Source organism: Clinocottus analis, unplaced genomic scaffold (genome assembly GCF_023055335.1).
Source record: "Clinocottus analis isolate CAN_PGR_092001 unplaced genomic scaffold, fCliAna1.0.p SCAF_2, whole genome shotgun sequence".
NCBI classification, from domain to species: domain Eukaryota; kingdom Metazoa; phylum Chordata; class Actinopteri; order Perciformes; family Cottidae; genus Clinocottus; species Clinocottus analis.
Window position 1 is genome coordinate 9,815,798 of NW_027175931.1, and position 26,151 is coordinate 9,841,948.

Sequence of the window (26,151 nt, forward strand, 5' to 3'; positions counted from 1 at the left end):
TATATATATATATATATATATATATATATATATATATAATTGTTACTCAAACCTGTCCAAAAACACTGTTTTATTGAAGCATCCACATACGATAACCGTAGTTTGAGGATGTGATCTTTTAAAAAAAATAATATTTGGGGCTAATTAAAAAACATCTGGGGCTTTAGCCCCAAATGTTTTATCCTAGGGACGCCACTGCCAAACACTAGTGGTGCATACCTATTTGCTATGGGATTCTGTATAGAGAAGAACTGTCTACCTGAGCAGAGAATGAAGTGGCACTCCTTCTGTGTGTGTTGTAATCCAAGCTACTCTCTGCTATGTTGACTTAGCCGGCCGTGTGTGCCTTTTAGTGCATGTGAGTGTGCTGCGAGTGTCACGACTGCTACGCTGCACTGTGCTCATACGCCAGTTACAGCTGAAAAATCCATCTTCGATGTGTAGCACCCCCTCTCCGGTTCCGCTCAGGTAAATACTGTTCCCGTTAGCACCATTAGCAACAAGCCGCCCGCGTAGCTCTCACCACATTCAGAGCCGTGTTTAGGGACTAGATATGCTCTGCATTTCTAATTTTGTACCCTCAATCTTAATGTATTCATATGTTTAAGTGTTGGCATCCACCCACAGCAAACACCTTGACAACAATAATGAACACATTTCAAAGTTGAAATGCAGTCACATTCTACAAAGGTGGAAAACATGAAAGTATTCTTAGTCTTTTGTAATTCACCTGCACTGAAAATTGCCTACTTTGGTTGTGTCTGGGAAATTGTGCTTGGTGTTTGTAGAAATGCCAAAGGTTGATTATATGTTGCATAAAGAAAAAATGAAGCTAAACAGATGAAGACAGAAACAATGCCGCCAGTGTCGAACAAAGATATCCGTTTGTTTTTGTTTATTTAAAAAATTCCACACACCATAAAAATTACATGTACAAAACTATAAGATTTGAAATTGCTGTATGTACACATACAAAATATAAAGCCCAAAAAAAAGGTGAAGGGAGCACAGAGGGAAGAAAGTGAAGACATAGCTTTTGTGTTTTGTTTTTTTGTGTTTTTTGTGTATTTCTTCTGAGATGGGTCAAACGGTCTGAGGTTCCCTGTCTATTTGCTCTTCTACCAACGTACATCTCAACAAGGAACTTTAACAATCATGACAGTCATTATGACACTGGGGAACAGCGGCGAGCGCAATTACGTGCACACCCACACACTCACAGACACACATGGACAGCACATATCGAAGATGACACCTGTGTACAACAGATGCCATTTAAAATAACCAGCTTGAAGTCAGAGTCAAGCACAGAACTGATGAGAGAGATGCTCGCATAGAGCACCTATGTCATTCTGATGATTATTGTAAAGGGATATCTGTCAGACACATGAAGATGTAACTCTTTCGACCGAGAACATAACGTGAGATGTGTCCGGTTATCTATCATGCTGTGTGTTTGTCAACACACTCCACAGCGAGATGAGAATGTTATAATGAAGATGTGCAGAGGGCCTTGATGGCTACAACCGTGATGTTAATAATGCAGGGGGTGCAGTCATATACAGTCATACAGCATTTTTATTTAAAATAAAGTTTTTTGATTTTTAAAGTAGAACTCTGGACCTGTAAACTTATTCAGCGATGACAGTGATGATCATTTTGATGAAGATGAAGGCTGATTGGCGCGATTTGGCTTACTGATACCCTGCTACTTTATTTTTTTAATCTCCATCTGTTTCCTTCTTTACTTGAGACATGTGGCTTTCATCCGGAGCTCTGGGTCTGAAAGAAAATGGAACAAAAGAGAGAGAGATCAATTAATTAGCTTGCATTTAACATTGTTTAGAGTCAGAAACATTGGAATTACTGTTTTCTCAAGAAAAATATACACTGTCAAAACGTGTCATAGCTAATGAGTAACAGCGTTTGGGGTATTGATCCACAATTCAGTTAAATAGTTTGAAACACAAAAAAATGAACAATTATGTCATCTTTCAATGCAAAAATGAACATTAACACTAAATATGTTGATTCACAAAGCAGAGTTTGTTAGCTACAGCTGTTCCATATGTTCAGCCTTGGGCAAGGAGATGTGTTCAGCGAGAAGTGATGTCTGTATAACATGTGTGCTTTGTGTTTCATGGGCAAAATGCTGAAAATGTGTTTTGCTTTGTGTGTATTTCTGTGATTGTTTTCTTCTTCTATAAAACAAAGCTTTTGTTTTGTCAGTTGCAACTCTTTGGATCAAACCGAGGCTAATCAGCATCTAATTACAGTTGCAAAAAAGCACTTCATCCACCTGAACTTTCAGATGGATGTTCATGACAGACAACTACTTCCTGAGCAGATCTGATGGGAAACATCTTAAGCCTATGTTATTCATTCACATTTATATTTTTCCCTCTTTGAAAATCAATGAAAACAAACACAGGTATGGACAGTCAGGCAGACACATGTACAGCTGTCTCATTACTGGTGTTCTACTGTAGAACAAATAGGATTTGAAACCCAGTGAACTCAAGTGATTAACAAAAAATAATATTGTTTTGTTCAACCTTATACTGATCCATATAACCTCAAATGTTGAAGCTGTCAAATTCCAGGGTTTCCAAAATAGCATCCATGTCAGAAGAGCCCCGAATTAAGCAACAACATTAACGCTACATGATGTCGGCTGTCGATTCGCCTGTAAAAACAATTTAATGAATGCATTCTGCTAAGTGGCGATAGATCTATGGGAAAACATGTAACGGCCAGCCCACCAACCTCCTTGTTAAACTTGGAACAAATCCCCCACTGCTGGCCTCATTAGCTGTGTAATGTGAGCATGCTAAAATGATTAGCTGTCACACGGTAAGTATCCCTCTTGAGGGAAACCTGGTGCGATATTGAGTGGTCGGCAGTAAGAATATAATAAATGTTAATAATAATAACTGGACAAAACAAATCAGCCCTTATGCCCAAACTAGCTCTAAAGCATTTGAACTGACTGTCCAACACTGACCTTCTTTGGGATATGCACTCTCTATATGAATGTTAAATGTTGTTAAATCTTGATAAATGTTTGTCCAATTGATTAAACCACTGACCGCCCTTCCTCATACACTACAACATGTGCATGAAATTGTACTGATAAAGTGACATGGAAGTTCTCTCTGATGTGACTCTATCTAAATGTGAACCACAACTTGATGAAATTCAGCTTTTTGGACAAGGATAGTATGACACTCCTGTGATTTCAAAGCTAATGCCTTTATGTCAGACTGCTTTGTGTTTGGCAAAAATAAATCAACATTTTACAGCTCACGTAGCATATATCTGCAGCATTTTAAAAAAATAATTATTTTTAACCAACTGTGTGGCAACAATGTGAAGTAGTAATGTGTTTAGTGTTTGGTCCAAGCTGAGTCATACATGGACAAAAACAAATGTGTAAGACAAATATAGACTGAGCCCCTAAAAACCTGTTAAATAATGACAAATCTAACATCTAATGCCAAATAGACCTTTACCCACAATCTTATCTCAACAAAAATGGGATGTGATAGACAGAGCATTTAACAGCAACAAAAGACACTCAAACCCCAGAGCTTCGTGTCCCCCTGGTATTTTAAAACAAAAGCTTGTCTCTCAATCTTTATTTTCACAGCGTTCCCCTTGAGACCATTATTTGTGTAAAGCTTTGATTCTGCCAATAAGCCAATAGACCACTGCTGAGCACTTTCCACACATACAAAAAAACTCCAATCTCTATATTCAACACCCTCAAATCTCCCTATTGTCTTATTCTCCTCCCAATACAAAAACACTGTGTCAGGGTTCTTGGTGCAAATCTCCCGCTAGAACAGGCAAAAAGACTTTCTGAGGCTAAAACCTTGAACTTGCACAATATTTTAATCTAACAACAGCCCCGTTGACCAACAGGACCGTTTTCTCTCCTGCCGGCAGACGTAAATTGTTTTCCGCTGAGAGAGATAAACGTAAAGGTGCTAACTCAAAGCCCCTGTCGTCAATAATAATATAATAGATAATAGATTATGAACATCTGCACTGCCATCGATTTAGAAGTGGATGTGTTATTACCACGTTAAATTCAGTGTCACATGTAAGACTGTATAATGTTGGTATGAATGGAAATCACTTTAAGAATAGGGTTTAATTGTGACAGTGACTATTAACATACTGCATACTTTACATTCAAATTATATATATTTTTAAAGCAGCATGAGAGTCGATGCTTGTTAAATGATGTTAATTATTATCATATTGCATTAAAATGCTTTAGTAAATTACATAATGGCTACTGTGCCACACTTTATATTACTACGTCAGCCACATAGGTTTTTAAGATTCTGCTGTAAAGTACAAAACATAGTGCAGTAACAACCTCTAAAGTCTTTAAGCCTATACATTACACAGCCATCAGTAGTATCCTATTATATCTTTACTTTCAGCAGCCCTATACTGACACGCTCTCTCACCCATTCACGCATACACACACGCACGCACGCACACACAATAACACAGACACATACATAACATTGACGTCCATTGATTTCCTTCAGACTCTCACCATAACAGAGACTTGCCTAATCCTCACCCTAATCTTAACCTAAATCTGAACTCACCTCACCCATAGGTTGTAATGATTTTACACTTTTACAACTCACTGTATTACTAATTGTCAGCCAGTTTTAGTTGCTATTGAGTTTGGATTTTTTTAAATGGCTTAAATATATTGCTGCACCCTCAATGTCCTTCCAGGCTATTAGTGCCAATTAATGATTATTCTGCTGTCTTAAGCCGGAAGTTTAAATCACTTTTACTGCTGCAGTATGTTGACTGACTTGCTTTAAAGTAAATCATATAGATTGCAGCCAGAGACAACCACACTCAGCAGTGTCATCATTTAAGTATTATTGTATTTTTTTTCATTGCGTACGTAAAATCGTCACTGTTGATATTTTTTACTTTCAAATTTTAAAATATAATTGATGTGATAAAAGTGCTTTGATTGAATACATAAATTGACAGCAGTGTATTTTTTAAACTGTTGCTGCATTGCTGACCTTCAAAAGCTGACGCTGAAATACTAGCACCAAGATCTTTTTGCAGAACAAATCCCAGTGGTGCTCACATTTTAGTGCTGAACATACGTCCAGAAAGCATTTTTTTTTTTTTTTTTACTGCATCGGGAGTTTAGTATTCACAGCTTTTCCTGGATGGCAACTGGCAGAAATGTCAACTTTTTAGTGTGACTGACACGTGAATCCATTCACTGAATAATTCAAGCGCTCACTCATTCATGCTGATGTATCAGCACTTGCTCTGTTATTGTCCTCACAAACGTACATGCATCATTAAAAATGGCACGGGATCTTTCCCCGGACATTTTCTTTTGACTCACTGAGTACATGTTCGTGTGTTGACGTATATGTTTAGATGAGGGCATCATCTGCCCTGCTGAGTAGATATTTTTTTTCCAACCATTTAAAAAGGGGATAAGGAGCCACACAATAAACACTTACAAAAATAAACATGCATTGTGTGTATGTGTCATCTATTATTCATACTCCCATGTTTTCTTTCTGAGGAACCAAAGGCACCTCACTGCACAATTCAGCTGGAGCTGAATACACACTTGAGTAATCCTCCACACATCCCACTCGCTGTTCTCCCTGTTTTCCTCTCTGTTCTTTTTCTACTTCTCCTTCTTAACTCTTGCCCATAGCCTTCACATATCATATCCTCTTTTAAAAAAAATAAAATCTTGTCTTTTCTCCTTTACCGCCTCTTATTCATAAAGCCGCTTATCTTGTGCAGCCTCTCTCCCTTATTTTGCTCTTCACCGAAGAGTACAATTCAAGAAGCCAACACGGGCGTGATACGATTTCAGCATCTGAACAGACCCGACGACCATGTTAGTCTACGCCGAACAAGCATGTGTATGCAAATTATCTCACAGAGCCCAGCTCCTCTTATGTTTCTCTCTCTTGTATGATCTTTTTCTTTTTTTCTTACCATATTCTCCTGTATAGAATATGGACGTAGTCTCTGTGACTTCAAACAAAGGTTTCTGAAGAGCAATTGTGACGCTTGTGGTGACCGGCTTCGGATCCTGGCACTGCTGACACAGCCTAACTCCTGAATAATTCAAACATGGCCGGAGAGGTGGATTGTTGTTGGAGCTGAGGCAGGACTGTGTGAAGCAGCAATGGAGAGACCTAGCAGTAGTGGTAACTGCCCCTGGAGTGCTCCTCTCTGAAAGCATTGTCATTTAGACAGATTTTCTGCTTGTACTATCCTGAGCTAAAAGAGGATGTAAAGTAACTGCTCTGTCGGTACACCCTAGTTGCTTGTTGTTACTGACCGTAGCAGAGATACACTCAGACCAAATCCCTCCTTTGTTTCCAAGAACTTAACCTTTTAGAAACCCTAAAGAGGGGAGTGTGGGGGGGAGGGGGAGATAAAACTGTAAATCATAGCTTGCTTTTATGAAAAATAGCCCAAAACTGCTGAATTCTGATGTGTTGAACACATAAGTACAAGTGAAATACATAGTTTGGGACATGAAAAAAATCAAATGTCGCAGATGTCCTTGCCTGAATTCTCTTTATAATGAACCCTCTCTGACTTTGTTCTACTTCACTTTATCAAAGTCAACCTTTGCAGAGAGAATGTTCACATATTGTGCTATGATTTGGGTTAGAGTTAGACCTCACGGCAGCATTATTTCAATGAAATAATCATCTTCAATGTGCTTTTTTCTAGGCGGACCTCAAACCTTTTCATTTTTTTCTGTGTCATCTTAATTTACTCTTAAGCAGTAACATAAAGACTGATATGTATACATCTGAACGAAATCTCACATGTGTAGCCTTTTATTATAAGCAAAATTATTGTGGTTGTAGTTTGGGTATGCAATTTTCAAAGAAAGGGCCTAAAAATAGGGTGGTTTCCAGAGTTCTCTCAGGTCAAGGGTTATCCAGCTGGATGTGTTTTTCTTTCTTCCAACATGTCCATGGGACGGGGAGGCAACATTTCCTTTTCTTTTGCATTTAGTAAATGCAGTGCCCATCCAACACAACAGCTATGTGTGTGCTTCGGGGATAGTGTGGCTGGTAAAGCTCTATCCAAGAATCAACTGGCAGGATGGCTTTGTGAGTGCATTTCCCAAGTCTATGGACACAAAGAGACCCTCACACTGTGGGCCGCCCACACTCTACAAGCAGTGTGTCAGTGTCATCGGCTTTATTCGGTGGGATGAGTGTCAAGAACATGTCGATGGCTAAAGTGCAAAACATCCTATCCCATGCAAAATGATCCAGGAAAAGTTGGGGAACCTCCTATCTGCACATTATTTTTTATTTTTATTTGATGTATTTGGTATCCTTAACAAATACTGCAAAAAAAACATGTTTTTTTTTTATTCTTGAAAAAAAAAAGTGAATCATCAATATGTACGATGGTGTCCTGGTCAATGTCTTGTCGGTTTATAAGGTTGTATCTGTTGGCCATGTCAAGCTCCTGTTCAGGGTCTGTGCTGGCTGGAATGATACGAACACTGCAGGGTTGGACCACAGTTTCACCCAGTTAATGTATGTACTACATGGGTACGTGGGCTGTGATGACTAACATTTAGTCAGTCAGGAACTCTGCAAGCAAAGGCAGCACTCTTTGCCAAAGAAGCCCTGCTGCTCCGATGATGTTCTATGTCCTCGGTTCAGGATGTCAAGGCGTGTGTGCTATCTCATGTAATGTGGGGTTTGTACGTATTTGGATATGCGCGTCCTGATTAACCCGCTACACTTGTGCAAATCTTTAGTGAGCAAATCCATGATTGTGATTGGAGGGTACATTACCCATCGAGTCCAGTCGAGGGCTCCACTGTGAACTAACCTTCCAAAATTGTAACTATTTTCTTCCTCTGTCTTCCATTCTGCACATCATTCTCACTTATCTTTTCTAATCTCCTTTTCCTCTTTCTATGATACACTTTATTGACGCATTGATCACCTTGCCATACTTTTGTAGGATACTCCTCTTAACATCAACATTGGGGTGCACACACCCCAAAAGAAGAAAATGTTTTATACAGTTGGGAGATACACTTGTGCATTATCTCTAGTGACCAGCAGGGGGCAAGTCCTCCGGTTGCAAAAACAAGTCGGATTGTATGGACGTTTATGACAAAATGACTCTACTTGTCACCTTGTTACCTCAGTAAACATTGTGAACATTGGTTTATGGTTTCAGTCGCTAGTTTTAAGGCTTAATACAGCATGATGTTAATTTTGTACATCTATAGTCCAGTTTACAGTAAAATAGAATATAAAGCAAAGTATGCTTTAGGACAGGCTTAATGTGATTGACAGGTTGCTGACACTATGTATATAGCATCTCAACATAACTCCAGATTCCAAATATTGTAACTAGTGTACATTGGCTGGAAAAAAACAACAACATGGTGATGGCCGTAATCTAAGATTACCACGGCAAAATTCAAACTAGATTTAGTCAACTTCCCGATCACTACATCTACTTCTAGTCTATGGTCTGAACGTGTGGTCCCTCCTTTTCTTCGTTTGTATGCTTCTCACTCAAGCAGCTTGAATGTCGTGTATAATGAGTGCAGGATGTGTCGGAGAACCCAGGGTCATATTCAGATATTCAAGCGTACATGCATGTGCGTGTACGTGTGAGAGAGAAGTCAGATAATAATACATACATGCAGTAATGTCTGCATGGTCACATCTCGCTGCGTCACCACCACATCAGCTACTAGATGGGACATAGAGGGTCATAGAATAGCCCAACAGCCCACATAGAGGGAGCACACTTTGCATCTCCTCTACATTCAATCTGTAATAACAACTACAGTATGTGTGTCTCGCTGAGCCAGTTTAGCCTCAAATTAAATTAACTAAATGGTTGCTGGGAGGGACTCATAAATGCCGCTGCAAACGACCACAGATGGAAGCTGTCACATTAAGTGAAAAAAGCACTCTGTTGCCATCACTGATGAAACGTAGACATGAAACATGTGTCTGGTTTATATTGTCTGTTAAGGGATTACCTGTTCAATCTTTGTGTATTTGAGCAGTTGAGAAACATCGAAATGTCCCTGTTCTGTGGCATAAAGGAAAAAGAAAAATCATTTTGTGAAGTATGATGGTTCTCTCCATCTTATACAATTTATATATAATAAAATAATAATATAGCATCAAACAACTATTTCCTTCGTAAAGCTGTAGTGGAGTTATGCGTTGCTTCCATTGCCAGGCTGATCTTGAGTATCTTTTAGTGCATGTTAATGTCTGAGCGTGCCCCACTGGTTAGCTCACGGCTTCTGCTCTGAACTCTGCTCATACAGCAGTAACAGCTGATAACCAGAAAACTGCTATTCTGAAAAGTTAAGCCAATGCTGAAATACCTTAAATCTGCATTCTCTATAATGGCCAAACATAAATGGCTCCTCTGGTTTCAAAAAGCAGTCTGATTGTATTCAAGTATATAAGAAAATGACCCTACTACTCACTTGATTCATTACCTCAGTTAACATTGTAAACATGAGTTTATGGTCTCAGTGGCTAATTTAAGTCTTCTTCAGTAGTGTACAATATCCACTTTGTAAATCCTAGTCACATTTAGAATGATTTTGTCAATAAACCAGGGTAAACTTATGGGCTACCTTGTGATTTACAGGTTTCTATCAGAGCCGTATAATGCATCTCTATTACAGCGTTACTACTCTGCAATCCAAATATAGTCCCTTCCCTTTACTGGTTGCAAAACACAAGATGGTGCATGGTGATGGCCAGAATGACGATCTTGAGGCTTAAAACTCCAGTCAAGACATGTCACAGAGACCATGTTCACTTATAGTCTACACTGATAACAGCCGAACAAAGACATCTATAATCATGTGTTTGATAATGTAACGCAATTACCATATTAATTGTTTTAACACACATTACATGAAGCTAAGTGGATATTGAGAAGAGGGTGTTTTTTATATCCCTCATGGGTTCAATATGTTACAACTTCTAAAAAGTTGGGATGAAATGACTACAATTTTCCTCTTGTGGTGCATGACAACCATATTAGTCACCAAAAAGGGATCACAAAAGTCTAATGTCCTTTTCACCGGTTCCCACACTGTCATCCTACCCCTTCATAGAACAAATTCAGCATGAGATACTGTCAATCTCTACATGACTATCCACCAGCCAATAAGCATTTCACTTAGATGAAAAATAGAAATGTGGCATACAATCTATCCAAAATATTTATGTCAATGAAAACAAAAAACAAAAAGAAAAGAGAACCCAGAGATAAAAACAAATGACAGACTGGTATTCTCCTTCACTTTGAAACACAACTGAAAGCACTTTCGGACATGCACTTACAGAGTTATTTCTATTATTAAACCATGCTTTTAGTTTGTGCTGTTTTGTCCTATCTCTCTCTGGTGTGTGTGTGTGCGTGTGTGTGTGTGTGTGTGTGTGTGTGTGTGTGTGTGTGTGTGTGTGTGTGTGTGTGTGTGTGTGTAGGTGTGTGTGTGTGTGTGTGTGTGTGTGTGTTGTTTCATTTGATAAATATTGCAGTCAATGAGCGGCAGACAGAAAGAGAATGATCCCCCCTATAATGTTTATTCCTTATGTACAGTTGGTTGCTGTTTAACTTAATGTAATTTGAACAGTATGTGTGTGTATGTGTGTCTGTGTTTGCATGTAAGAAATGGGCAAGTTGGCTCAAACAATCACCAGCAATAACAGAGAGAGCCATTGTTTACTATGAGTAAACAGCTTCTGGTGTCTGACATGTGTAATCATACCGTTCATACTGCACTGAGAGGAGCGTAAAACACAGTTGCACAGTCATAGGTGTAAATAAGAGGAAAACTATAATAGAGGAACCCACAGGTACCCACTCCGACTTGTCTCTGTGTACCGGGTCGAAAAAGGATGATGGAGGTATTTAATGATATTGTCACGGAACAAACAACGAAAAAGTGTTTGTGTCAATTTGTAAATTAGAAATAGTTGTCAATACGGCCTGTGCAAGATCTTGCAACCATAACTTACATGAGAAAATGCTGTAATTGTATTGCTGCCTCGTCAAAGTACAGAAACGGCAGAAATTATTATATTACATGATATTATGTATATGATATTAGCATATAATAGCATATCAAAATACAATTACCAAAAAAACTAAACAGATAAACAGATAAAGCATTATATGAACTCTTCTTCCTTCTTTTGTTTTCTTAGGAAAAGATGAAATGTAGAGACTATCATTAAAAAATCATCCTCTTACAGTTCATGTGTGTATTCATGGGTGTCAAGCTGAATAGATTATCTTGTCAAGTAAAGTAATAATAGGTATAGAAAATCCATAAAATCTACTTAGTTATTCAGCACAACTGCACAAACAATTAATTAGATGAACTGAACTGCAGTTAGAGTAAATTATTGTTTATTAAAAATGCAGGGAAACACATCTGTGCATGATGAGATGTATTACTGATAGTTAAATGCCATGGTCATTTCATATGCATCTTTTAAAAATCTTATTACATACTATTAGGTAAATAACATATAGTCAGAATGGATATGATGCAGATTTCAGCATCATGAATCTTTGATTTGCAAATGTTTGGACTAGTGTTTCGGTTCAAGTCAAGTAGAGAGGACGTTAAACAGAAGTTGTGTGCCAGGAAAATAACAAGGCAAAGAATGATTCAAATTACTGATGCTGTTTTTGTTTACACCCACACTAAAATAGGATATATCATATCATCGAAGTTTAAAACAATTTAAATATGTTTGGAACCTAATGAGATGTATAACATTTGACTACAGTTGATGCTATCTCTCATAAATGTCTAACTTCATTTCGAGAGTGAAAACCTCTCCAGCCTGGGGACTGGATGAGTTCAATTCTGCTGCAGCAGACATCAGCCTCTGTCCGTGACTAAAGATATATTGCTGACCCCTCCCCACCCTCCTTTGTACAGGCAAAGTCCATCCCTGAGGCGGTGGTGTTAGCTCATAACCATATCCTCCCAGCCAGCATATTATATTCTCCAACAATATTTGATCTCAGCCTCAGGCAGGAAAAAAAACAAGAGACATCTGATTGAGAGGAGAAGAGAGGCGCATGAGATAAGAAGTGACTCAGACACAAAAGGAGTGAGAAACCAAAAAAAGGGGCGGGTGGATGTAGTTCCTGTGGCCTGTCTTGATGTGGTAGTGGAGAGTGGTAACGAAACCAATCATTAGCCAGGGTGGCTCTCTAATTGTCTCGCTGACAGCAATTAGATGGCACTCGTTAAAGCATTGCCCTTATTAGGTTACAGAGCACTTGCTGCAGGAGGAGACAGTACAAAGTGTAAGTGCGTCTTAAGCTATGGGGCAGGTCCCAAAATTGGTGGAAGGCCAAGGTGGCTGCCGGTGGGTCACCATTTTTCACACTAATTAATGAGACCAGGTCTTTGGGTGAGGTAACTCCACATCTGTCTGCTTGTTTGGTTAGGTTAATGGGTTAATCAGCAGATTACTCACCTGTATAAGTGGCCCTAAGGAGATGTTGCGAGGCTGGTAAAGGTCCACAAGGTCCTCACCAGTCCCATCCAGTGGAAAACAGACAAGGCCAATTGATAACAGGCTTGTCTAGTCCTGTCTAGTCCAGTTTACTCTGCATCCGATCACTGCACAGTCTGAATCCTTTCGCAGCGTACAATTCCAGCTGAGGCTCGTCCGCGTCCAAGCTCGGGTCCATCTCAGGTCAGGTTTTTGTTTTGTACTGTATGTGCTTTCCAGAAACAGACTTCTGATTGAGCTATAACAGGATCCAGCTCCAGGACGAGCTCAGCTCAGTTCAGTTTAGCAGAATTGGCTCAGTCCACATGGATGAATGGAGTAGTGCTACTTTGAGTCCGCCATGTTGAAAGTCCCTTATGTTCAGTTGAGAAACAGTGAGCCATTGTCATTCAAGTATTTAACACATATTCATATCCAAATCCAAAAAAGAAATCGGCATAATATTGTTCCCTTTCTGTTTGTGCAGCCTATCAAATTGTATGTTTTCTGTGTATCCAAGTTGTAGTGTCTGTCTGTAAATATTATCCACTTTGTATCAACATTTTGATGCTGCTTCAGATGATCGGAAGTTCATTCATATTTTCTGCCTGTCTTTATTTTACAGATCCACATATATCTTTATGCTTCCTTTTTACCTTGTCCCATTGTATCTACATCAACATAGACAGCTTTCAACATGGAAAATCCAGCATTCAGTGTGTGTGGTTCCATGAAAAAGGTGATTTATGATGATCATACTGAAGGCTGCATCCTGCAGCAACTGGCCAGCCAAAAAGACACCGGGCCTTGATACATCCAATCCAGACATGACAACCAAGAACTAGACAGTATAGGTCTTTTATCCAATGATACTCATGGAAACAAAGTGATGGGTACGGTAAACAGGAGATATGGGAAAGGATTTTAAGGGCTTTTTTTCTTCAGTTTTCACCAGCTTCTCCCACTTCTGCCACACAGAACAACAACGTCAGGGTTCTAGAGAACAGAAGAGTAAGAAAACAGAGAAGGCAGAACATTAGAACGATTGCATTAGGCTGGAAGGAAAATGGCAATACTGAAAGGACTGAGCAGTCCTAAAAGGGACCATATGGAGACAAAGAGGTTAAAAGGATCAATAAAACATCAGGGATGTAGAGTAGGACATATGGTCTTGATAAAAGGATACTTAACAAAGGGTTTTGTATTTATAACATAGAAAACAGCAGAGGTCTAGAAGACAGTCTGGGACCTGTGGGATCTAAAATACACCAGTTTACACATACCAGATTTCTAATTAACACAGACCACTGCTTTCAACATGTGTTAGTGAGGCACGATTTAACTTTAAGCCACTTTAACTTTGAGTAAACCTGATCCTACCCACCAGCCTGACTAATAATGTTTTCTGAAGGTGCTGTTTCATTTGTTTTTCATAACTTCTGCAATGATTTAAAAGACGAGGAAAAATACATTTTGTTTGTATTTTGTTTGCCTACTGAGGGAAAACAGAAGAAAATAAAACAATTTGAAATTGGAGAAGGTATAGGGTCAAATGTTTTTTGAATACTAACCTGCTGGTTACATTAAACTTGATTCCAAATAAATGGAAACATGGATATGGCTATCAATCCAGGATATGTTGACGTTTGGTCCAGACTGCCATTGACTATTTACCTAGCAAAATGATTCACATTTGTTCCTTAGGAAATCCTTTTTTTAACAACTCACAATCCGTGTGTTTTCTTTTTTTGCGAGAGCTGTGTGAGAGTGTAACTGCTGTGTAGACGTGAGATACAACACATGTCTGCATAAACAAGGTCTGGTGATAATGTTAAGCAAATAAGAGCAATAGCGTGGCGACTGATGAAGCTGTTCTTGCTGGGGCAGAATATCACCACAGCAGTTATTTGTAATGTGGGTTTTAGCAGGAGAGCATTTCTTTTCCATATTTGTCAGGACGGATATTTGTTATGTCCAGCCAGTGCTTATTGTGCAAGATAAAGAGTGAAGGAGAGTCTTCTTAATGCCTGAGTCTATATTCATCCATCACAACCACAACACATCAACATTGTCTTATCCTCCATCAGCCTCCACTCCTCTCTCTTCTTCTCCATCACCCTTTGCAACACGTAGATGGATGAAGAAGATGGGGTGATACAGAGGTGGCGGTATGTGAAGACGATAACGCAATTTGAGTGGTAAAGACACGGATAGAAAGGACATAAGTAATACAAAGTTTCTCAGAGATAAAGGTTTTATGAATTAAAAACAGACAGGGAAAGGAGAGGTAATACAGAGAGATTCTAGCAGAAAGGAGGCAAGCGGAGGGATAAAAGAATGAGTATCTATAAAATCTATAAAGGGAATTAAATCAATGAAAAAGACATAAAGACAAAATAGGGAAGAATATAACCAGGACAAATCAAAACACAATTTGAAATCCAGAGATAATCAATAGAGATATAAAGTTGATCATCAAGAAGGAAGGAAGAAGAGAAAGTTGCAAGGACGCGTGAACAAGAAGAAAGGATCAGTTCACCCACCTGACAAAAACAACTACTTCCTCTGGTGGTATCTCGCCATGCAGCTTTAATTTCTCCAATTTTGAGATGCTTGTTGTGGATATTCATTCCTGCCTTCTCCCCAATGAAACAATGTTGAATGGAAGTGTTTGTGTTGCTCATAACATAGATATATTTCAGAAATGAACAGGGCAGGACATTGGGCAGGACATTGTACACTGCACCACACATGTTTGGTTGCGCGCTCCTTTAATTTGTAGACGAGGAACCCTTTCTTGTAGCGGAGAATCACAGCAGTCACAGCGTGCTGTGATCACAGTTGGCGTATTGGCCAACACCACGGGCCGCCATTGGCATAAATATATATATAGTATATATGATTGCAATCGAAGTGACACATCCATTGTTTGTTTAAAAACCTAGAGTTATTATTTTACAATCATAAATGACAGAAAGGGTATCATCACTTCATAATTGAGAAGTTGGAATTGGCAATGTTCAAGAAAACACTGAAGTTGAAAATTGATGATCAAACATATTTCTGTCGATTAGCAAGTTGATTATTCACATAACTGTTGCAACTGTTGTAACTGTTGATGTTGTGAGCACCACCGATTCAACACGTCATTGTATTATGATGGAGGCAGGACTCACAATGTTTTAATGGTTTAGATATCTTATAACAGCATCAGACAAAATCACTTCTTTAATTGTGAGAATTGACCTGACCAGAGAAGAAAAACACCCCTAAAGAAAGAGTCAGATGGTAATAGTGACACAGGGTGAGGGAAAGGGAGAAACTGTAGGTAGATTTTAGGGAGGGGGGGGGGGGGTATCAGGGACTGCTCAAGTTTTAAATGCCAGTCATTACTCTTTGCTTGTAGTGTTGGCACGCTCTCTTTGTGAGGTCAAGAGACCTTCAGATCTTAAAGTCTCTCCATTCGACACTATGAGGCCGCCTGTCGTCTGCTGCTGGAGTCGTCAGAGAGAGAGAGAGAGAAAACCAGAGCCAGAAAAGGCAAAAAAAGTGAGAGGGAGACATTGAGAACAACAGTGAGAATCAGAGAAAAACATGGATACAGATGCAGCAAATCAACACTGAAAACATTGGACACAAATAGGAAGCAAAAATGTCAGGATAGTCAAAAAGCTGGTTCAGAAGAAAGACCAGAAAAAGTGACACCGAGAGTTTGAGAAGCAGTGTGTGAATGAGTGAGTGATTGAGTGAGTGAGAGAGGGAGAGGGAGGGGGAGGAGGGAGGGTTACATTGCAAGAGATGAATTCAGAGAGACAGATGGCAGTGAAAAATGAGGCCGGGCATACAGGATGACACTGCAAGGAGTGGTGATAGATTAAAATACATGGAGGACAGACAGGCTCCAGGGTCATGGATGGGCCATGAGGAGAACACATTCTTGCACTTCACACAGTCACAAACATCCTTGTATTGTCCTCGGCTATCTGGCCTAACCTCGTGGGAATATTTAGAAAGGCTCATGGCAGGGATTTTGTAGCCAAGCTTACACACACACACACACACACACACACACACACACACACACACACACACACACACACACACACACACACACACACTTTTACATTTAATGTTTGACTGCCTGTTTAAATTAATTAATCATAAAATGTTTGTGTCAAGCATATAATTACTAATAATCTGAATAGAAAATGATCCACTCAGTATTCAGGTTAAATACATACTTCTGATGCTGACTCCCCATGCAGCATCATGTGAGACTATGATTGTCAACTTATCATATTCAAGCCTAATTCCCTCCTGGTACAACTGTACTTGGATGACGGACAGAATTTTCAGTCCTGCATTTAAAGGCTCAGCAGAAATAATAGGGTGAGCCCACTCGGGTACTCCTTTTGCCCCTTTTTCGAAGCCGAGGAAGACGGATACAGTTGACAAATACATAATTTTGCCCTTAAATGTCTGTGGAATTAAAGACTTTGATCGCTGAGAATATGTAATAACTTGTAATTCAACTTAAAATGCATCATCACAAAGTGAGGGATGTCAATTCTGTCTTCAGTTTGTTCATCACAAAGAAAAGTTCTTTCAAAATGGTTATCTTGTTAAAATAGGTTAATATATTTTATAGTCCATCTATGGCAAAGTTATCATATAACCTGTTTTCATAATAAATAAATAATAATGATCAAATCAGCACTTCTCAAATCAAGATTCAACCAATTCAAATTCAAAATTATTTATCTAGTTCACACATGAGTGTGAACAAAACAGTCTATGAAAAGCAAACAAACACAAGGCGAACTATCACCCACAATGTGCCTATTTTTTCATGTAGGGTTACATATCTGACAACCGTGGGCCTTTAATGGGGCCTCACTGTGTATCTGTCAGCTGCTCTGTTCCTCAGGCACTCTGACTCACTGCGGTTCTCTCTCTGATCAGATCAATGTTGCCTTTCTCTGCAATGCAGCAACCAGTGAAACACATCAGACACGGCTACACCCTGAGAAACCCCAACAGCCTCCGTACATACACATGAGTGTTATCCCTCATTGCGGGTTGCCCTGAAAGTGCCAGCGATCCTGGAATCAAAGAGAGGGAACAAAGAACACAAAAGGCCAGCGGTAACTTTCCCTCCTGGGTGAAGTGTCAAAATGAAAACTTTAATAATTGCTTTGTTTGTCTTGTTGTAGTCTGGGATGCTCTTTAGAAACTCCTTTGAGCGACACACTTCAGTCAGTGAAGGTTGTGAAGAGGTTAGCGCTGTTAATTAGGCCTATAGAGGAAATGTTTGAGTTTGCTCATATGGTGGCATCTCATTGTAACAACAACAAATAATCCATGCTAATTCCTTGTCCCAGTTTGCTAAATTAGATCCTGTAACAGCCCAAATGAGCACTCCTCGACTGCTCTGCTTTGTAACTCCTATTTGGTCTTCAACCTTCCGAACAACAAATTTCCCTTCACATAGCTTCAGATGCGAGAAAAACAACAAGAAAACCACTTGTTTAACAGAAGCTTATTGATGAGAACCATCAAAAAGCTCCACAACTCTTCTTCCACAGTATCATTATGAACTGTGATTTGAGCTCTTGTAATTTATTAAAAATGTCTGACTAACTAAGATCCATCCGGGTTCACAAAGGTGAAAACTTTCCCTAAATTTCTTTGCTAAGCCGCTCCGCGCTGCAAAGATCTCTCGTCTCTTTCCCGCTATCAACGAGAGTCTCAATGACACCTCATTTCAAACCACACGGAGAGGCCAATTGAATTGGCATGTCAGCCACCGATAAAGAATTTCAACTCAGCTGTTTAAGCTACTCATGTGAGATGGTGTCTCCATTTATTCGTTCTAATGAAACCCCCGTTTCCTGAGTGGATTGATGTTAAAGGTGAAGAGCACTGAAGTGGGCTTAGCACATGCAAAATCTACCCGAAAAAGAATATTGTCATGCACTTAGGGATTACTATTGTTATTATTATCATTGTGGCTCTATAGAGCATTTAAAGCCATCTGTGTGATCATATGCAATAATCTGAAATGATTGAATCAAAAGACCTGGGACCTAATTGCATAATATGACAATTGAATCTAATAACCTTTGCTGCCAAAAACAAAAAAAGATACATTAAAACAATTTACCATCAGTAACTCGCATGTTAAAGAAAGAGAATACCATCCTATTATGATTACGCAGCACTGTGCTTTTACCATCGAGCGTTTGCACTACTTTGATAATACTGCGAATATGCACCAACAACCCTCAATAAATTATAGATATTATTGAATGTCGGTGTTTCTCACCTACAGCTGACAGCAATTTCTGTCAGTAAGCCAGTAGCAAGTACTGTAGAAGCTAAAAATACTTTATTCAAGCAGGCACAAAAGGTCAATCTACGGGCAGGAGAGTGGCGAGACATTACGAGTCAGTGAATAGTAGCCTGAAGCTCACCTAGTACAAATAGTTTTGAAGCTGGAAAATGTAAAAAGAATGTAATAAAATAAAAACTGTAATTCAAAATGTTAGTAGAACAAATTGGTTTGTGAATGTGTTGAACCTTTGCCTGTCATGTATACTCACTGGAACATCTTTAGAAAGTATTTTTTTATTCAAGCGCAGTCTTTATTTAATGTCTAGGTGTCAGAGAGGTTGCATCAGAAATATTAGCTCTGCTGTCCAAGGTCTTGCAAACTTCTTATTTTATAGCAAATAAAATGCTTATTTTTGCATCTCTTATCATTGAGGACAAAAAGAGAGCACATTAGGGGGCAACATCTGAACTGTGAGTGTATGCAGCTGTCTACACATACATATCGTAAAGGTTTAACTTTGTGAAGAGTGAAAAGCTCACAGTGGTGTAAAAGTGTACTTTCATCAACTTATTTTTTGTTTTAGTTATGTTTTTATTTTATTGGGTAAAGAATCATTTCATATATTAGTCCAACAGTTTGTAGCACCCTAAGAGAGGACACACAAGGAACATTAACTGTAACTAGAAAATTAAGTGTGGCTACTACTACCGTAAGTAGATATTAAATGTTGTTTGCTGCCAATTCACACCGTATGGAAATCTGAAACCAATGTCTTAAGAGTGACAGTTGATCAGCTGACAGCTCCTCAGTTTTCTCTGTCTCTCACTCTGTCAGTTGGTGCTCCACTCAAACGACAAACATTTCGTGCCATACACACCCATTTTAAACTCTGAAATTGTCTGAACATTTTTCTTAAACTTCAACAATAATTCCATGAAGACTGTGCGAGCTATCAAAAAATGTCCAAATAGGCAAATAAACTCCAGACTTTTGTCAACATTTTAAACTTAAAATCATTTCTCTATGTTAAATTATTGCCAATCACTACGGGCACAAAGAGAAGTGGATTTTTTGCTCTCTTCTTGGCGAAACCCCATTCAAGTCAATACTACAATTTCTCGTTGTTTTCTTTTTTGCATTTTTTGGGAAAATGGCCGGTCGAATCTCTCAGAAAAGTCATAACTCACAATTCCCAATGCAAGCCGCACATTTTGATGTGTTTTAACGCATGTGCTGTTAACGCCGCGGAAGGAAATACGGTCCAAATTTTTGCGTAATAATAATATGCCCGCAGGAGAACAAGAAGCATGTCTGACCCCATGTGGCTGAAGCCACACTTAATAATGTCAGCTGGGGTGCGATGGGTAATCCCACTTGCACACAAACCACAAAGCTTTCTCAGGAATTCTGTGTGAGAGAAGGCCCAAGAAGTGTGGTTTCTTACACAAACGTCACAGCATCAGGTACATAAATTACTTTGGAAAACAAAAATACATTTTGTAGTTTCTTAAAGTCCTTAACAGCTTGCAGGCCTTTAAATTACTTTCCTATCTAACTTGTAAAGTATCCCCCATCATTCAGAATTCAAGTTTGGTGATTGTCAAGTGCAGAGAACAAAAATGCAATGAGCTTGCAGGAAGTAAGGTTTTAGGTTAATTCCACTACACTGTATGAAGGGATTTTTGCTGAGACGGGCAATCTGATGTATCAACAATCATAGAGAGTTTAATATGACTTCAGATGCTACTGCAGCTCTATGGAGAGAATGACTGTTCTCTGTCTCTCTTACTATTTTCCAAGCATCTCTCTTCATTCTCTCCTTCACACTCACTCAGATTCTCACTGTTCCACACACTGTTATCATCGTGCTCAATTTCACAGCCCCAATTACACATAGTCTATTTCTCATCCTCCATCTCTTTCTGTTGCACTGTATTGCTTGCCTCTCCCTTCTTCCTATTTCTTTCTTTATCAACTTCCTTCCGTTTTTCTTTCCACCTCTCCGAAATGCCTCCTTGCTCTACTGCTTGCCTCCTCTATGGCTGTCTCCCGGTCTGTCTCTCTCCTACCTGCCAGTTCCTTGGGGGAGGTGGGCTCTTTGGCGACAGATGGCGGTCTGCTTTTCATCTCAATGGCGACCCTGGAGGAGAAGCGTGCCTTGGTGGGCGAGAGCAACTCCTCATTGGCCGACGAGTCAGTCCTTGTCATTGTGCTCCGTCCGCCGCTCGCCTCCTCAACCAATGCCACAGTGTCTCTCAGAGTGTTGCTAGGCGACATAGCCTTGGACGGTGTTCGCGCTTGGTCTTCCTGACTGTCGGGCATTTTTGAGGCAGAGTGAGGGAAGACTTGGACCTGTCCGCCTCCTCCTTGCCCATTGCTCTGCGGTCTTGGCGCTGTCGTTGCAATGGCTGTTTTTCCGTGTCCTGGCCCTTGGTTGCTGTAAACCTTGTATCGTATCATCAAGATGATGATGAAAACCAACACTGAAGCAACAATAATCCCTCCAATGATGATAATCATAGTGCCACCCAGGAAGTGGCTGTGCAATGCCTGGCACTGGCTGAACTCCGTATCTGTGGTGAACGACAGACAGCCTAAAGGACGAGTCGCAGTCAGCGAAGTGATGACATCATCAAACACGGCCAGGACACAAAGATCATAGTTGCGTCCCGCGGCGAGATCCCGGACCAGGAAGTCGTTGCTGCTGGATGGAATCATCCTGCCAAAGCAAAAAAAAAGACATAGAGAAAATATGTCAGGCAATTTATTAACTGTAAACATCAATTGGTACTAAAAAAGTATTTCGTAAATATACAATAGTAATACTCATAGGAAAAAATAGATGCATTCAATTGATTCCAATTGATGAATTCTCATGAATTGCTACCATAACCTAAAGTCTTGTATTCTAGCCAGTGTAATGTATGTCAGCTGAACATGCAAAATGTAAAACGCAAGCATACAATTCAACGTTCAGAAAAACATATTGAAACTGTAAATTACAAATTTACTTTGGTTTGAATGCATCTTCCCTTTCTCAAAATCTCCGTTTTCCATGAAATATATCACCGATTACACAGTTTGTTACAAGAGACTTCTTTGGAAATGATATGGACGCATAGAAGATACTACTTAAAAGAAATGGCTCAACCAAATTGCAGATAAATATATACCACAATAGCACCAGACTGAACAGCATTGGCCTGGGTCCTGGAGTTCACCTATTAACTGCAGCAGCAAGGTCAGAAGTTAAACTGCTGGAGGATCCCATTTCAAGGGGTTGGTAAGTCACTCTCAAGGCTTCTAAACATTGTGACAACCAAAGAAAAGCAGTATGGCCGTTATCTTGCTTTCTAAATGATGTCACAAGTTCTTGTCACAATGACATTGCACGGTGAAACTGCTCTCATTGAAGCCAGATGGACTAACTCAGGGCATTAGAAAGCCAACATACCTGCCAACACAAATTTGCTCTATCAAACTCTGTCTGTTTATTCACCAAACAAGCAACGCAGAGCAATATAAAAAAAAAAAATCCCTGCCGAAAATGACTTATGATTACATCTGCTTGTATCGCGCCGTTGTATTCTGTTGTGTGCTATTATATGAAAGCAGCAGCAGTGAGACATGAACCATCATCATATATTTCCATGCGGTGCCGCCTGTGGCACAACAGCCACCTCATCATTCTTATTTCCCCACAGAGTTAGAATTCATAAGCCTGCGACCTGACAGACACTCAAACAGATCTATCCCCCACAGCTACAGAGATCATCATTCTCTGATTAAATGCATTCCTGATTCTTACCATTGTCAACTTCTATCTTGATCTTTCCTGAGGAAAATACTGTAGCTCTAGTTTTTCCTTGGCAGGTTGCATTCCTTGGGGAAATCCAAAGGAGGGAAGGAGCAGGTGCTTATCTTAGTTTCCCTTTTTCTTCTTGTCTCTACTTTCTCTTGGGGTCTTCAATGTAACTAGTGGAATTGTCGGACAGCCATATGTCATTGCTACAATTTATCTAAATAATGTTTCCCTTCTGTTTCATTCACATTTGTCCCTATGTACTGTACATATTTCTGCCTGGGCCCGTTCCTCCCCCATAAATGTATTTCCACCTCTGCTAACAGACTTTGCAATATAGTCTGAGTGAAAAATAACTGATGGGAGGCTAGTGTGTGTTTGTGAAAGCCAGTGGGCAGCAGGGTATGAACTGGTCTTGTCTCAGTGCCAAGCTCATCGATGGCTTTAAACCCCAACCAGGAAGTCTATGTTGGCAGATAGCTCTGTGTGTGTTTCTGTGCATGTGTGTGTGACCTTGTATGGCCGGGAAATCTGGTGTGAAAGGATCTCTGGACTGAGTTCTGAATAGGAATCGAACCAGGAAACGTTATCTGCCATGATGTCTTGTCGAAGGTTAACAGCATGATTTAAGAGCAGAGTTGGACTGGGGTTCCTGGAAGCAATTGGAAAGTGGTATTGAAAGAAAAAGACAAAAAAAGAGCTTCTGTCCACCTTATTGAACTTCAAATACTACAGACTGGGAATTGTCCCAGCTGTGTTTGAACAAAATGTTACCATGGCTGTGTCTTTCTTCTTATCTCTGCAGTGCGACAAACTAAATTATAGTTTATTAGGGAAAGAAACACTGCGTAGGATCCACCATAAATGCCTGCGTATGTATTTGGATTCATAAAACTTTGCGCACGCATACCTGTGAGCATATTTAATTCATGAATCCCAAATCCACTCGGAAATGTGCACACATAGATCAGACTTATCCTGACCTCCAGACACCCAGATTCAACCATAAGTGCTCAAGGCAAAGCACCTCATGAATGTTGATGCAGAGCAATAGGTCTGCTGATTAATAATTATTCACGGTGAATCACGGCCGGGAGAAAAAACAACAAAAGGATTTTTTTTTTGACACAGAAATCAAGGTGCTTGTGGGTGAGGAGGTCCCTGAACATCCTCCCCTCTTAATTCTTCCATTCCCACAGATCTCGCAGTGCCAGTCTATCAGGCAGCATTACGCACCAGTGTCACAGCAGTATTCATGTGTTTTGAGCAATCAAGACTGATTGCTTGCAAAATTATATCACCCATCCGAGGATATAATTTGAAAATGGAAATGTATTAATTTATTTACAATACATTATTGTGAACTTTTCCTGCTAAATAGGACTCATGGAGGAGATGGAGTAGAATGATTGTGTGAGGGCTGTCATTTTCTTTACTTTGTCTTTCATGTACACCACCTCATCTTCACCACCATCTTCTGGTGCTGAAGATGAGTGACGTGACTGGAGAAGGCAGAGTAAGTGTGACAGTCACCGCGCTGTGACTCTGTTCCTATCAAATAAACCATAAAATGATCAATAAAATCTATTCTACTCTGTGCTTTCCACAGTGCTGAAAAATGAGTAAAACTTGGTTTGATATTTGAGTTGATTTATATCTTTTACAATTGAAAGGTGCTTCAGGAATAGGTATGGCTAACTAGCACAAGTACAAACACTAACTCAACATTTATTTAATTTCAAATCACCAACTCAGATTTTCCGTACAGGTGAGCTCATTCTCCCGTCAAGTTCTCCAGTGATATCCGTGTATTTGATTTTTTTTATTTAGTATCATAATGATTATGGTGGTAAATGGACTGTACTTGTATCGCACTTTTCTAGTCTTCCGACCACTCAAAGCTTCTTATCAACATTCACCGATTCATACACGGAGCCGGAGATCGAACCGCTGATTAAACCGCTGATTGAAGGACGACCCTGCTTCCCACTAAATAAAATACAGTGGCGGGCCGTCAGAGCCTTCTAAGCTTACTCTGGTGGCCTAAACTGAGGGTCTAGACGTGTGATTGGTCACAGGGCCCAGCATGACCATGAACATGCTCCTTGATTGGTCAGTGTACAGCTCAATGGGAGTTGAAGAGCTGATACAAGAGAAGTTTAGTGACATCTTGAGTGTTTTGCTTTTTGTTGCTTGGTGACGGATTTAATGACATCACATGTTTGCGGTGACGAACCCGGAATCGACTGCCGCTGTCGAGCGGATATTTTCTGCTCGAGAACGCGTGGAGGCTGTTTTCCGGTGGCGGTGCTGGGATGCTTGGCTCTCCTCACCGGCGTACATGGCCACCTGTTGCTGGAACAGCAGCGCGCCGTGAAATGTACAATCGCGTCGCTAAACTCCTTGTTAAGTAGAAGTGGATGGAATTTGTGTTTAAGTGAACATCACCCAGTAAGCTGTTTTTCCTGGGCGCGCAAGGATGCGTGCTGTTAAACTGTTAAACAGCTGATCCATTGAAGGTGTAGATAGGAAATCCATGGCTCACCACTGATAAGATGTGATAGTTACATCCTTATGTTCTGTCTGAGGATGTATGCTTTGATGTGCTTCAGTGATCAATCAATCCAAAATGAATGTTCAAAATGAATGTTTTTCATCTACAATCTTGGTAAACGCATGGCTGGTGAGATGTTATTGAGGACCTAGCGCATTATGTGCCAGTTAGCTGGTGATTAATTTTCGTTTGTTATAACACAGGATTTGCCAAAGACCCTTTCTTCATCATTAGCAATTACCTCACGAGAAGTCTACTCTTGGCATGCATCTGTAAACACACCACTCACTCACACACCACTGGACCTGATCAAATGCCAGGTCATAAATATTAATTATGTATTACTGAGGCAGCTTGAATCAATCTAATCATAACCGATCGAGTAAGCCTGAATCACCCAGGTAATCTTTGCACACCTTCAGCGTTGCCTCCAAACACAATCTCGCCTACGATTGTCAGAATGGGCAGATGTTGTGAAAATCAGTCTGGAAAATCCCCTGGTCCCCTCCTCACAGCCTAAAAGTGCTCTGTTCTTATTAGGAATGTAACCGGGAAACCTCCACTGCCCCGGGGCTTTGTTAAAAGGCAGCTGCAGATGAACCGAGAAGTGAGTGGGTGGGATAAGGTGGAGTGAATTCTAGAGGGGAATGTAATACCACCACCACCTGCCTTGTTAAACTTGGAGAATTGAATGTTCTGAACAGACTTGAATACTTTAATGTCAACGCTAACATTTGTGTACATGTGATTCTTACTACAGATATATTTCCTTTCCCATTTCAGTCAGAATGACTTCAATTCTAGAACAAGCTTGGTGCAATAAAGGACGTTTCCAGACGTACAAAAGTAGTTACAGAAACCTCAATTATATCTC

General features: G+C 39.9%; 1 protein-coding gene across 3 annotated transcripts in view; it reads right to left on the reverse strand.

Moving 5' to 3' along the window:
• Nucleotides 1–899: 899 nt before the first annotated feature.
• The window catches only part of zgc:172282 (leucine-rich repeat and fibronectin type III domain-containing protein 1-like protein), a 148,280-nt gene continuing 123,028 nt past the window's right edge, over nucleotides 900–26,151 (reverse strand). Inside the window, exons 9-12 of one of the 3 annotated variants that reach the window (XR_011077967.1) lie at nucleotides 20,991–21,640; nucleotides 15,981–16,078; nucleotides 12,570–13,583; nucleotides 900–1,782 (exon numbers count right to left, since the gene is read on the reverse strand). Coding sequence is in view for 1 of the 3 variants with exons in the window: in XM_068585565.1 (XP_068441666.1) it covers nucleotides 1,745–1,782; nucleotides 20,991–21,640 (688 nt within the window). In the remaining 2 variants the exon portion in view is untranslated. The remainder of the gene's footprint in view (nucleotides 1,783–12,569; nucleotides 13,584–15,980; nucleotides 16,079–20,990; nucleotides 21,641–26,151) is intronic. The other 2 variants (XR_011077968.1, XM_068585565.1) reach the window with 2 other exon arrangements.